The 15,509-nt window shown below is 35.8% G+C and overlaps 1 protein-coding gene across 9 annotated transcripts in view; it reads right to left on the bottom strand.

Annotated features, from left to right (window-relative positions):
- LOC138322788 (calmodulin-like) overlaps positions 1–15,509 on the bottom strand; it is a 33,719-nt gene that overhangs the window by 9,195 nt on the left and 9,015 nt on the right. For 3 of the 9 annotated variants that reach the window (XM_069266886.1, XM_069266887.1, XM_069266889.1), the window contains exons 2-4: positions 11,613–11,652; positions 6,721–6,879; positions 4,201–4,245 (exon numbers count right to left, since the gene is read on the bottom strand). In XM_069266886.1, the coding sequence (XP_069122987.1) occupies positions 4,201–4,245; positions 6,721–6,879; positions 11,613–11,652 (244 nt within the window). Of the gene's footprint in view, positions 1–4,200; positions 4,246–6,720; positions 6,880–11,552; positions 11,653–15,509 lie in introns of all 9 variants that reach the window. The other 6 variants (XM_069266890.1, XM_069266892.1, XM_069266891.1 and 3 more) reach the window with 4 other exon arrangements.

Here is a 15,509-nt window from a genome sequence, read left to right as displayed (position 1 = left end):
CTGATTACCCCTACAAATTGTATGAACGGGTACTGATTACCCCTACAAATTGTATGAACGGGTACTGATTACCCCTACAAATTGTATGAACGGGTACTGATTACCCCTACAAATTGTATGAACGGGTACTGATTACCCCTACAAATTGTATGAACGGGTACTGATTACCCCCACAAATTGTATGAACGGGTACTGATTACCCCTTTGTATGAACGGGTACCCCAAATTGTATGAACGGTACTGATTACCCCTACAAATTGTATGAACGGGTACTGATTACCCCACAAATTGTATGAACGGGTACTGATTACCCCTACAAATTGTATGAACTACTGATTACCCCAAATTGTATGAACGGGTACTGATTACCCCTACAAATTGTATGAACGGGTACTGATTACCCCACAAATTGTATGAACGGGTACTGATTACCCTGTACCCCACAAATTGTATGAACGGGTACTGATTACCCCTACAAATTGTATGAACGGGTACTGATTACCCCTACAAATTGTATGAACGGGTACTGATTACCCCTACAAATTGTATGAACGGGTACTGATTACCCCTACAAATTGTATGAACGGGTACTGATTACCCCTACAAATTGTATAACGGTACTGATTACCCCACAAATTGTATGAACGGGTACTGATTACCCCACAAATTGTATGAACGGGTACTGATTACCCCTACAAATTGTATGAACGGGTACTGATTACCCCCACAAATTGTATGAACGGGTACTGATTACCCCTACAAATTGTATGAACGGGTACTGATTACCCCCACAAATTGTATGAACGGGTACTGATTACCCCTACAAATTGTATGAACGGGTACTGATTACCCCCACAAATTGTATGAACGGGTACTGATTACCCCTACAAATGTATGAACGGGTACTGATTACCCACAAATTGTATGAACGGGTACTGATTACCCCCACAAATTGTATGAACGGGTACTGATTACCCCCACAAATTGTATGAACGGGTACTGATTACCCCTACAAATTGTATGAACAGATACTGATTACCTCTACAAATTGTATGAACGGGTACTGATTACCCCCACAAATTATATGAACGGGTACTGATTACCCCTCCAAATTGTATGAACGGGTACTGATTACCCCTACAAATTGTATGAACAGATACTGATTACCTCTACAAATTTTATAAACGGGTACTGATTACCCCAAAAAATAATATGAACGGGTACTGATTACCCCTCCAAATTGTATGAACGGGTACTGATTACCCCCACAAATTATATAAACGGGTACTGATTACCCCTACAAATTGTATGAACGGGTACTGATTACCCCCACAAATTGTATGAACGTGTACTGATTACCCCTACAAATTAAATGAACGGGTTCTGATTACCCCTACACATTGTATGAACGGGTACTGATTACCCCTACAAATTGTATACAAATTGTATGAACGGGTACTGTACCCCCTACAAATTGTATGAACGGGTACTGATTACCCCCACAAATTGTATGAACGGGTACTGATTACCCCTACAAATTGTATGAACGGGTACTGATTACCCCTACAAATTGTATGAACGGGTACTGATTACCCCTACAAATTGTATACAAATTGTATGAACGGGTACTGATTACCCCTACAAATTGTATGAACGGGTACTGATTACCCCTACAAATTGTATGAACGGGTACTGATTACCCCCACAAATTGTATGAACGGGTACTGATTACCCCTACAAATTGTATGAACGGGTACTGATTACCCCTACAAATTGTATGAACGGGTACTGATTACCCCTACAAATTGTATGAACGGGTACTGATTACCCCTACAAATTGTATGAACGGGTACTGATTACCCCCACAAATTGTATGAACGGGTACTGATTACCCCCACAAATTGTATAAACGGGTACTGATTACCACTACAAATTGTATGAACGGATACTGATTACCCCCACAAATTGTATGAACGGGTACTGATTTACCCCTACAAATGTATGAACGGGTACTGATTATCCCTACAAATTGTATGAACGGGTACTGATATTACCCAACAAATTGTATGAACGGGTACTGATTACCCCTACAAATTGTATGAACGGGTACTGATTACCCCCACAAATTGTATGAACGGGTACTGATTACCCCTACAAATTGTATGAACGGGTACTGATTACCCCTACAAATTGTATGAACGGGTACTGATTACCCCTACAAATTGTATGAACGGGTACTGATTACCCCTACACATTGTATGAACGGATACTGATTACCCCTACACATTGTATGAACGGATACTGATTACCCCTACACATTGTATGAACGGATACTGATTACCCCTACAAATTGTATGAACGGGTACTGATTACCCCTACAAATTGTATGAACGGGTACTGATTACCCCCACAAATTGTATGAACGGGTACTGATTACCCCTACAAATTGTATGAACTGGTACTGATTACCTCCACAATTTGTATGAACGGGTACTGATTACCCCTACAAATATTTGTATTACGCAACCTTATAATGATGAGCGCTCTCCTTCAGATACAAAATAAGAAGAAATTTAGTAAAATTAGAAGAATTCAAGTCATGCTCTAGAAACTGCACCAACTGTGCTCTTGTTTCAGATAGATAGTTGCACAATTGCTACCGCAGTAGCTCGTTAACAATTACTTTACACTGAATGTAATAATCCTATAACCTTTTTTCCAACTCCAATCTCTTCGTGTTAACTTTTGGCTTTAATCAAAAGTTAAGTTGTAACCCTCCCTTTTCAAAAGTGCGAGTACAATCACTCACCCCTCCAAAAATTATCTGGAGCACTGCTTATTGAAATATTTACCTCGATTTACAATTTCTGTTTATAAACAAATAATTGTTTCCGTTATCAGTAAAATAATCGTAATGTACCATGTTAATAGTCGAGAGAGCTTGTTAAAACGGCCTATTATGAATCACACAAGCTGCGGAGCATCTTGATATCTCAAACATTTCATCTAGGAAGAAAATAAAGCGTCGTTCAAAACATCACACACATGTAATGCACACAGTCATGATGCACAAACCGAGACTCATACTCTAACGTATCTGCGTGTTAATGACGCATCTCTTCAGATATTGTTTTTACTGTTTCCTAATGCTTGTACATCAAACAGGGATTATTTAAAACAATATGAAGGATTAGAGTTTTTTATTAAAATAGTATAAATCCTCATAATATGTAGACAATTGACAAATCAATCCTACACATACACCTGTTTCTGTATTAAGTACAGTATTTCTTCATTAATTTCACATTATAAGAATATATACTATGGAACTGCGAAAATAGATAGCTGCAGATTAATGTTTCTACAAAGAGACGATTTACGCATTAGTAAATAATTATGCAACTTGCAATTTTTTTTCAAAATCAGGTTTTAGCTAGCATGATACCTATAGTATCAACAAAAAGCTGATAGCAGAAAAATCGTCTAAATAAAATCGCTAATTAGAGCTATGATATCTACATTATCAACAAAATAGTTAATAGCAGAAAAAACGTCTAAATAAAATCGCTAATTAGAACTATGATACCTATAGTATCAACTAAAAAGCTAATATCAGGAAACTGTCTAAATCAAATCGCTAATTAGTACTATGATACCTATAGTATCAACTAAAAAGCTTATATCAGAAAACTGTCTAAATAAAATCGCTAATTAGAACAAAGTGCGACCTCTTCGTATTCCTTCATCATCCGCCCACGAGAAGAAGGTAATGATTCTTATGCATGGCGCTGTATCGCAAATTAATAATTAATGACTTGAAATTAGAAAACCTTCTCAAAATTTACGACAATGCGGAAATACGAAGGGACAAGCTAACCACTAGCTAAAAGTAATATACAATAGCTATTGTGAGACAGTCAGTTTGTTCTTAAAAGTAATACACAATAGCTATTGTTTTCTATCAAAACAATGCAGCTATGTAGCTGTTTATGTACCATTTTTGACAAAGGACACACACTTGGAATTGAGCGCCAGCGCCATAGCAGCAAAACGTCACACCCTGCGCTGAAATGTTAACTAGCTTGTTGCTAATAACTACATACTCAGTCCTCGAACACCTCGTCAAACCGAATGGCGGAAAAAATGTTCTCTGGCAGAACGCATTGCCATGGTTACTTACCTAATTATCTCATCACTTACCTAGGCCACAACAGTTGGTCTGTATCGGTCCATAAAATGCTAACTCTTATGATTGAAAATAACAAGTACGCATTATTGTTTTTCTTTCTTTTTCGTTTTAGTTTTTGTCTTGTTTAAATAAATTTTGTCTCAATTACAATATACGCCCGCTCATATTAATCAAAAATACACGTGGAAGTTATAATCTATTAAAACAGTAAATCTTTTTAGTATTCTCGATTTATTATCGAGTGCCATTTTAATATAGTTACAACATAGCTTTGTAATTCACGTATTAAATCATTCCAATATTGTTTCACGTTCTTATACAAACCCTACCGAAACCTAATACGCTGTTTCATCTGATACCGCTACGTAACTGTTCCGTAGGAGTACTTTTTACTGGGGTTACACAATTAACGACACACTCCTTCAGACAACATAAAGCTGCAGAAAGCAGAAGAACTTCCACCAATTATGCTATTAAGCATGGCAGATTCTAGTCTAGAACGATTACCGAAGTTCATAACGAAATCGTATAACTCGTGACTGTTTATGTATATTAAAACTGAGATCACCAAGCAATGGTATTGACGCTATTTAAGAAATATACGGTATTGGAAAATTCGGGAACAGTCTTGATTGTTCCTCATCATGTGAATTAATTCAGTATACACACAGACAGTAACATTGGCTGGTAGGTGTCATTGCTGTTTATCTATCAGAAGGGGGTCAGTTCCTATAAATTCTGATGAATGCAATGTGTGGCGAACCTTTACAAGACACGACACTTCATAATACCGGAAGTTGTCGACGGCGGCTGAAATAGCATCTGCTGTAATATGTTTCCAGGCCAATATCGAATATGTTAAGAGAGATTTCTGTCTGAAATAGCTTCCGGTCATTCTAGTAGAATATCTTCCCGTTCTGGCAATCCCTCGTGATCACAGGACGCCACTTACTGACAGCGCTTCCGGTCGGCGTCAAAGGAGCGCAATGCGAGCATCTTACAGTATACATTGCTAAAAGTGTCTTGTATATGGCTGATATGATACGCACGTGGGTTCATTATTTCTCCTCAAGATATATGTAGACAATAACAATTCACTGCATTTTTCCCAAAATGACCAAACAGCGTGAAATTAAGTAAACAAATATTTTCAATATTGTTTAGTTTGATAATCGAACTACAACATAATGTAATTAATACTAATAATAAGATTAAACAACAAACAACTCTGTATACATCAGGCAAGGAATCATATTGTATTTGTTATTTAAGTATATTCCAGTCATTTGACAGTATCACAATATTTTACAGTACGACAGTTTAAGGATTGATCTGGGTTGTTGTTTTTTTTTAATTTTTATTTTATTTTTTTTATTTTTTTATTTTCGAAACTTCATTATTTTCCATACTATGTATATATGCCGTTTTTCTGCCAGACAGTACTTTTTTGTAAAGGCTATATCGCACAGCACTGTCTCATTGAAATGTTTTAACACACTGTGAAATTTTAGGCAATCGATTTCACGACCACATAACCGCTAAGGTACATGTTGAGGAAGAGATATGACGTTTTACCATCAATTATTTAGTTAAAATGTTTTGATGGAAATGTATGGGAAAATATACAATTGAATTGACACAGTGTATCACGAACTCATGTGTTAATATCTTAATATGTCGTCAGCCGTAGTATTCAGCTGTCTTCAGCTACTGCAGTCAAATACTCTATTAGATTCGTTATCCATAATCATAGTACTTTTACTTTAGAATTTAGATTTTTGTTCACGACATAGAAATTAACATCATAAGTAATTGAAAGCGAGTTAATGTCTCCAGTAGTTATATTTCCATCGCCAAATTCTCTTTTTAAATGGCGAAATGTTTTATATTTGACCCAGATGTGTGTAGCGGATGCCTTCGATAGCCAGATCAGAAAGTGTTTGATATTCCAGACCACGTCCTCATGTCCCTTTCTAGTCTGCCTTTGAACAGACCTACTGGAGTATGATACTACAGTTTGATATGATATGTCCTCGCCAACTTGTTCGGGTATTATGAATAGTGGCGTTGGTGGTTTTATCAGGTGCATTCCACCATTATACAATATTGTTGCTTAAATCACCTTCCTACGATCAAGCAGTTCAGATCCAGATAGCTAGATCATAATCTGTTAAATATACCATTACTTAATTAATCTTTATTCAGACATCAATAAACGCAATTCCAAAATAGATTCCGTACAGCAACGCCTTGATTAAGTTACTTATAATCATACCGGTACGTGCGCTCACCAGCAGCTCAGTCTGTAGTAATCAAGTGTTACATACTGGATGTTAATTAATACGATGTCTACATAATTAAACACTAATCTACTTAGTAACTACAATGTTATCGCGGTTTATGTAGTGAGCTTATAGAATATGGAAGTCTCGGACGTACGTCATGACGGACAGAGGACAGACACTGACACATGGGTATACGGACACTTACCGTCCGCCACTGACGTATGATATGTATAAGGACAGACTTACCGTCGGCGTCCACCTCGTTTATCATGTCTTGAAGTTCGGACTCGGTGGGGTTCTGTCCTAGAGAGCGCATCACTGTTCCCAACTCACTGGTGGTGATCGTCCCATCCCCATCCTTATCAAACAGCGTAAACGCTTCCTTAAACTCTGGAATGGAAAACTCTGAAAAGTTACAGACGATTAATTCACGGCATAAATCATGTAACTTTTGAAAAGTTACAGACGGATAATTTACAGCACAAATATTGTATATTAATATTATACAGCGTAATCTGTTCTGTTGGGTACGTATCGATGGTGACATCAGGTGATTGTTAGCATCATGTCATAATGTCAGAAGTAGTTCCCGCACACAAACTTGGAACAATATAATCAATAATTTTTTAACTTTGTGGGAAGAAACTTTCGTGATTTTCTCTTTGATATATTTTCGTGAGAAGAATTATTTGCGCATTGTCAATTTCTACCTGTAATATTTCTATCTATTTCATTATCGGGTGTTAAAATTAACAATTTAACAAACAGGAAATTAACTCAACGGCGTATGTAGCGAAATCCCTCGTAAATAAAAGAAACTATAGTAAAACACGATTGTAACGAACCTCTTGGGGACCAACGATATCACTTCGTTGTAAGCATCGTTTGTTATAAACATGTTACAGACATCTTAAAGGAACCATAACATTAATGACAATGACCATTTCATAATAATGAATCTGTTATACGGTATGCAGTATAATATCTACCCCCAAAAGCAGATGACACTCGTGTATAAAGACGGAATACTCTACGAAAATCATTTATACACTGGACAGTACACAGATAGATGGTTGGCGTATATTTAATAATGTCAGTGTAAAGAAAGGTGTTCTCTAATCAATTAATGAACGCGAATGGCTGGAGGGTGAGTAGTAGCGAGCACCCTTGATGAGGAAGCACAGCATCAATCACGGACACGTTTCCTATCAACAGGATTTAATTATACAACAAGGCTATAGTCACAATTTAATCTCGGGTATCGATTGTTGATATACACTGCCCTTGTAATACACCTCTTGTTTGACTTATATGACACATATCGAAAGACTTGTAACACAACATATTGCCAGATTGGTGTTATTCAACTCCCATCAAATTAGCATTGTAAGCATTGAATAACACTCAGTTTACAACTCCTTCAGTATAAATTATAAACAAGATTTGTTTGGATAACAGAGAAACCTTTCAGTAAGAACTAGATTTTATCACAATATTTAATACATGTATTGCTAACTCTTACAGACCACACCACTCTTACTCTACAGAGAGGCAGTAAGTGAAAAAGTCTATACATGTATAATAATCTTTTTTCTATAAGTTCTAAAATTCTGTAGTCGCTTTAATGATAAAATTATGTATGTTTTATTTGATAAGTACTGAAATTTACCAAAATTGCTCTAGCTGTCATTTTCCAAATTAAAGACAGGCATCTCACTCCAAGTCATAACATGGTCACCAACTCTTGAACAGGACACACGACAGTCAATCTATTTTCCAAATAACGTTTCCGTTGAAGTAGAACAAGGGTCATGTCAAGTTTTGACAGATAATCAACTAGATTGAAAGTTTTACATAACATCTATAGATACTAGTGCAACATATTGCATATCAAAGCTGTTAATGAAATGCTAATATTGTGTCGATCAAACTAACTTAAACCCCTTTATTTAGGAGATAACTTTGTGGAAAATTGTCTTTTTTCCATAGGGACTTATTCTTTATTTGCATGCTCTATGTAAACTGTAGCTTATCTATATTGGTGTGATGTGATATGAATTATAAGGATGTTGTCATTTCGGTGTAATATGCGAGAGAATATCACCCTGTCTGTGTGTATTATCTGATTATTCCTGTGTGTACTGTTCTACATTCTTGATGATTACTTAGAACTGCGATAACACATGGCCACACTACTCGGAGGTGTATCGCACGTGCTTCACATTTGACTCGTAATTTGAAAGGTACACCTCTTGTTACACCAGGCCTTGAACGACAAACACCCCTAGTATACCCACCCACCACCAGTGTGCAGCAAACACAACTGTTCTTTGTCGCTAATTAACGAATCACCAAACAATTAATTAATTCTCTATCAACTCTTACAGCTACAGTACCCTATCCGCCAAATAAGAGGGAACAGGAGCTCCTTGTGTGTGTCCTAACCTATTCTGTGTGTATCGCCTCTAGAACATGTACCGGGACCAATTTTGCAGTGTAATGAACAAGATGCATACTTTCTAACAAACAACTTCGTTAATTTTATGTGTAACGTTTCTTGCCCGACTTGTGAGACATTAATCAAATAGCTAGGTACTTCATTGATTTATTTAGTAACGAATCTGGACTCAGGATTTCAGTACCGAAATCCACCAACATATGACCCAGTACATTGATGGACTTCCCCTGATATGTGGGGTTGTGTTAGTATTTATAGTGTGTATTAGTATATATAAGACACGGCAGTCCATTAGTTGAGTCCACCCTGTCAATAACTGACTTGTACCTGGCAACATTTATAGTTCATAATATAAGCCAACACCAGCAAAACTTTACTTACTTATCATACCGCGCTTCTATGCCACAAGAATAAAATCAGATGTTTCTGCATGGTAAGCGCAATTTGTGTCACTCACTGGATCATATTTTATTTAGGTTGATGTTCAAAATTATTTTACCAATACAGCATACATTTATAGATGCAGATGTTTACATAAATTATTAAATGATATCAAAAGGATTACAATTTGATGCCAACGAGAAAGGCTAGTTTATAAAAGTCTTTTTATATGGATTATGATTAACATACTAAAATAAAACTGATTGATAGTTACTGACAACATACAACATCAGGCATGACATTGAATCTTTAACCGTCACACTTCTTGACACGCTTTGTGTTTCTCAGTAATTCAGTTGTCCATTGTAACGCACATTATAATTGTGAAATGACCTGATTGTATACTAAATGTGCATGGCGGGTATGTCTGATGAAGGAAAGAGAGTTTAAAGTGAACAGTCGGGCAAGGATGGCTTAAGTCGGTAAAAATGGTGTGAATGTATCCAGTATAATTTCTTATGAAATAGAAAAATAAAATCTCTCGTCAGAATCTATCTGCGTACGAAGAAATTAATTTAAAGTATAGGAATCCTAAAACGTCCTCCCGGCTGACTATGGCCGTGGTTACATTTCCACGCAGCCTCGAACGTATTAAGACTGGTATTCTTTGCCCGACTATTCACTTTAATACTTTGGAACACTTGGTTCTTAATCTTTAAAGGATTTGTCTCTACTCTGTATTTCTTTGATGGTTTCCCTTTTCTTATTAAGACTTTGAGTTGTGTGTTTTCTTTTTATATTTATATTCCACTGAAACTTAGCATTTAATCAAGGCTTCAGGAAATCGTCTATTTTCTGGGCAACGCCTTAGAAGTCTTTTTAACTAGAATGATGTTTGTATGTTCCATGTGTATGGTAAAAGATACATTGCTGAACTGTTTTGCGAGCATTACATGTCACATTGAGTTAAACAGCATCCCTTGTGATTTTTGTAAAATACCATTTGACTCCATGTTTTAGTGTAAATATAGACCGTGCTATGTTTGGTTTAACTGTCACTACTAACACGTGTCATGGTGCTATATAGAATTGGTCTTGTTTCTTACATGTGTCTACACCTCATTGGATTAGAGCACGCGTTTTAAGACAATGGGACATTCACATTAGCAGCCCCGAGGACGCGGAAGTGATTACCACAGATGTAATCGTAAACACAGCGTTCCTATGATGTCATCGAGAACAAAAAAAAAATGTAATTTCCCGCGGGAAATGTAACTGATGAAGCGAGCATTCGGTTGTTCAAGATATTAAAACTCAAACCCCAAAAATAGAAATGGTTTGAAGCAATCCTTCAGAGCTCGATATTGGCTCTTGTTACTCTATATTCAGTGTCCTTATATTTCCGTCCATCCAATACTCGCGACAGTAATTCAAATACTTTCTATTTGCTTTATAAACTCATCATATGCTACCAAAATAATCTTTAAATATATTTTGCAATGTGTTTCCACATGTACAATGTATAACTCCAAAAACGTTCCTTTATCATTCAATTATTAATGGCATCAGAGTCGCCCCTTCTAACTCGATCAATGTTGGTGGACATGCATACAATGTAGTTTCGTGACAAGGAATAGACGCATTCCTTCATCAAAATTTTCGCTAAATCTTTGAAACATTAATATATCCTGACTAAAACCTCCAACTTACCCAATAAAAGAGGATATGCAACCTTTCTGATGTCTAACTGTAAGGAATCATATAATTTTCTTACGTCTAGATCCTTAAGGAATTGTTCCATTCTAATGTCTAAGTCTAAGGAATTATTGTAGTATTCTATTTGTTCTATCCAGGGGTTATATCCAGTTTTAGTTTATCTGTACATTTCTTTTCAGGTGTTTTATCCAGTTTGAGTTTATCTGTACATTTCTATTCAGGTGTTTTATCCAGTTCCAGTTTATCTGTACATTTCTATTTAGGTGTTTTATCCAGTTCCAGTTTATCTGTACATTTCTATTTAGGTGTTTTATCCAGTTCCAGTTTATCTGTACATTTCTATTCAGGTGTTTTATCCAGTTCCAGTTTATCTGTACATTTCTATTCAGGTGTTTTATCCAGTTTTACTTTATCTATACATTTTTGCATTTTTCCTTAAGTACTGTTCATAGAATTCTTTGGAGTACATTTATATTATATCTTCATGAGTATGTATAACAGTTGATGCTTGAGAAGTGTCTACCTAGCTAAACCATGAAGCGTCTGCGAGGTCATTGATGGTGGTGCCTGGCCCTGTACGTACCTGCTACTTGTTCATCTGTCAGTATCACCGTGTCTGGATTCTGTAACATACAACGACATCCAATATAAGTACAAACCATTGTAGTAGGGACTGACAGAGCACGAGAACACGTTATAAATAGCCCCGACAACATCGAGTACTTGACGGAATAATTGTACCAGCGATAGTACCGATATCTGGAGGAGAATAAATGGAACGCTGAAATTATTTGGTTGGAAATGTTACAAGTAGTACATGTATTTCATTTGACCCAATTTGAATGCTAAAAGCATAACATTGTAAGTTAAGACACCTTGCCAATGTTCATCGCTTCCTTTCCTCACATACATCTCCCAGATCCTGATTCAGTACAGTACAAGCGAACCTGCTGTACAATATTATATGTTATATTATGGAAACGACACAATATATTTATAAGCTATTGTATAAGAATGAGAATTTGGTTCGAGTTATCAATTGACCAAAACCTAATACAACCGCGTTTCAAAGTTTATGTGAGCTCATGTCCTATATATCCTATTATAGACCCCACTTTGGGTATATTGTATACTGATACAAAACTAACATTGAAGATGACTTATAACACATACCTGTCACAATGGAAAACAAAAATAGAATAAAAATTATACCTCGTATTATATTAAAAATCGTCTTCAGTAATGTAAACTGCTTAAACCATCTTCCTCCTTTTTCCAACGTTGATATAACATAATATGCAACGTATAAAAATGTACACAAAGTTATTTAAAAGTCTAACATAATGTATCCATAGCCTGGTAAATCCAATGACCAGGCAATATATAGTGCAGAGGTCATTAGCAGGTAAACAGTCCGTATACTTATATTCCAATAGCTAGTTAAATGGGCATTACGTGCAATAAAGTGAAAGGTCGAAGTCTGTGCCTTTTCAGTTAAAGTGGAAGAATATGTTACAAATGTAGCGTTACTGTTTCGTGTTTTTAAGTTTGTAAGCTCAGAGTTACATTGAACATCCAACAGAGGAGCTATATGGATCTCTTCATAGGTACATTAACATGATTTCAGTTTTAACTAATAGATTCTACAATATGAATAGTGACTCTATACACATAATACACAGTAATAGTAATGTATTTGAACCAAATGGTTACTGTTTAAAGTATATTTAACAAAACTATTCCTGGTTGTATTCTATAATGAATTTGATTTGAAAACAAAATAAGTAAGCTGAACTCAAACTGGTATATTGTCATGGCTACCAATAAAAAAATACCACAATGTTATGAAAATGATTTATATGAATGAATGTATAATAACTAATAAAAAAATAAATGATTAGTTTAGTGTAAAAATGAACTACAGGAGCAGTCATTGGCATTAAATCGACAATGAAGTGTTTACATGTAGCATTTTTATAGTTGGGGATCTGTGTGGGAATCAAGATCATTAACAAGTTTTAAAGCCATTCGCAGACATTGTAGGCAGTACTGGTATTTATGGTAGAATGTAGTGACCATCATGAGAGACAGTAACGACCGGATCGCCCGTTAGTAATGTGGCTGGGTGTTGTGTGTTGTTCGGTATCTTTGAGGGTATACCTCAGTGATATAGCACTATAAAAAGGGAAGAGTTCCACCATTACAAAGAGACACAACACAAACAACCACAGACTGCCGCCCAAACACACACACACAACACATTACATACATATAGTAGGCCGTCCTAAAATGATCATGGCTGTTAATATGTCTAATGTCTAATGTTTTGAATGTTTTGAAAATTATATTTCACAAAATGATATTTAATATCTGCTTTTTATTAGAAATATTGCATTACTTCGGGTTTGAGGTGTTTATCTACAGATTTTTATCCTCTGGAGTTAATATGTATGTCTGATTGTAGAGTTAACGTGTGAGTTCTTTTTTTCTTCTATGAATGGTTGGTTGATTGATAACATTAACATTATATTACAAAGCATAACAACCATGATCATTTAAGGACGGCATCCAGTGTGTACAGTGTGTCGCGTGTGTGAAATGCGTATTTTGGGAGAATGCGGTATGCTCTTCTTGAACTATACTTATTGCTAAAGTGTTAGGGGTGTTAATCACAGTTTATTTCTAGAAATATCGAAAGTTAAATGCATCACACATCTTGTATGACAGAGCCTTCTTTGTTTGAGAGTAAAATTTTACATTTTGTTTTTATTTTTTAGTTATTTAAATGTTTTAAAACACTTTGCATTAGGTCAGTTTCTAACAATGAAAACCGGGGAAAGAGAAATGCATTTTTTTTGTAGAAAATTATTATCATCTACTTCGTTCCAAGAATGAAACTGTTATTTATATTATTTCGAAAATATTAAATTGAGTTATTGAGTAAACAAAATATTATTTGTTTACAAAAATGGACTATTTGATAATGCTTTTAATAAATGGTGTTTCCAGAATGACAGTCTAAACTTCACTGCTTTAATAATGATACTTGGTATTTTTCATAATTATTTTATAAACAAGTGTTTTTCAAATACCATTTTTATTTTTTCATAACAATAGATTTATCACGTGGTTTTTTTCTCTCTCAAAACATGAGTTTGTATTTTTTATCGGAACAGGCTTTTGTACACGTTTAAGATGTTTTAAGACACGTTGTTCTAAGAAAATGGTTTAGAAGTGCGCCATGTTAGATTCATTTTCATATTGCAGTTAAGATTCACAAGATTTGAGACTTTTGTAGGCATGTTCAGAATACACTGACTTATTTAATTAAATATCAGATGGGTGCTGATTCTAGAGCTATTTCTTACACAGTACCTTTAATATCAGTAGTTTCATCTACATTTTTTGTTGCAGAAATCTGCTTACATACTTATCATAAACTCAAACACGGTATTGTTTATACGTCTGTATTACGTTCCAAAAGACATTTGGCGCCCTTGACCCTCTATGAATGAATGTTTTATAAGATGCCCTTGGTCAAGATAAATGTTTCGGGGTATTAATCCTCAAACGTACCCCCGAGACATTCATCTTGACCATGAAATATCATATCAAAAACACTGTTATCGAAATAGGGTACATGTGTAATATATAGCTCTTGAATCAACAACCCTATGGAATATAATGAAATAAGTGTATTCTGAACATGCCTACGTAAATCTTTAGCCTTGTGAACCCGAATTTCGATTGTAATTGGCAAAATGAATGTGAGACGATAGCGTTAAAATATCCTGCTTCATCCGCATTCCCCAACTTTGATTTCAGTTTTCTAAGGAACTTTGATTGCGCCGGTTCTTGAGCATATTTTCATCAGCTATAGTGATGGTATGTAACAATATTATCGTTGGATACTTCGTTGAGAATGATTGTTGAACCTATTGCTATTGTATTGCAGAACGATACCTAGTGATAAAACCCAATGTATTCCACAGTGGTGTACACACGCGAATTATCGCGACTGTGTCTGAGGTTAATGAGGGACAGATACAAGACATCTGAAATACGTCATATTACCGTTGTGGTGGTACTGTTACATACCGGTGTGGTGGTACTGTTACATACCGGTGTTGTGGTATAGTTATATGCCGGTGTGGTGGTACAGTTATATACCGGTGTGATGGTACAGTTATATGCCGGTGTGATGGTACAGTTATATACCGGTGTGATGGTACAGATATATACCGGTGTGATGGTACAGTTATATGCCGGTGTGGTGGTACAGTTATATACCGGTGTGATGGTACAGTTATATGCCGGTGTAATGGTACAGTTATATACCGGTGTGGTGGTACAGTTATATTCCGGTGTGGTGGTACAGTTATATACCGGTGTGGTGGTACAGTTATATACCGGTGTGGTGGTACAGTTATATACCGGTGTGGTGGTACAGTTATATACCGGTGTGGTGGTACAGTTATAT

This window comes from Argopecten irradians, chromosome 5 (genome assembly GCF_041381155.1).
Source record: "Argopecten irradians isolate NY chromosome 5, Ai_NY, whole genome shotgun sequence".
In the NCBI taxonomy this organism is placed as follows: domain Eukaryota; kingdom Metazoa; phylum Mollusca; class Bivalvia; order Pectinida; family Pectinidae; genus Argopecten; species Argopecten irradians.
The sequence above is the reverse complement of the archived record's forward strand: the minus strand, read 5'-3'. Positions and strand labels throughout refer to the sequence as shown.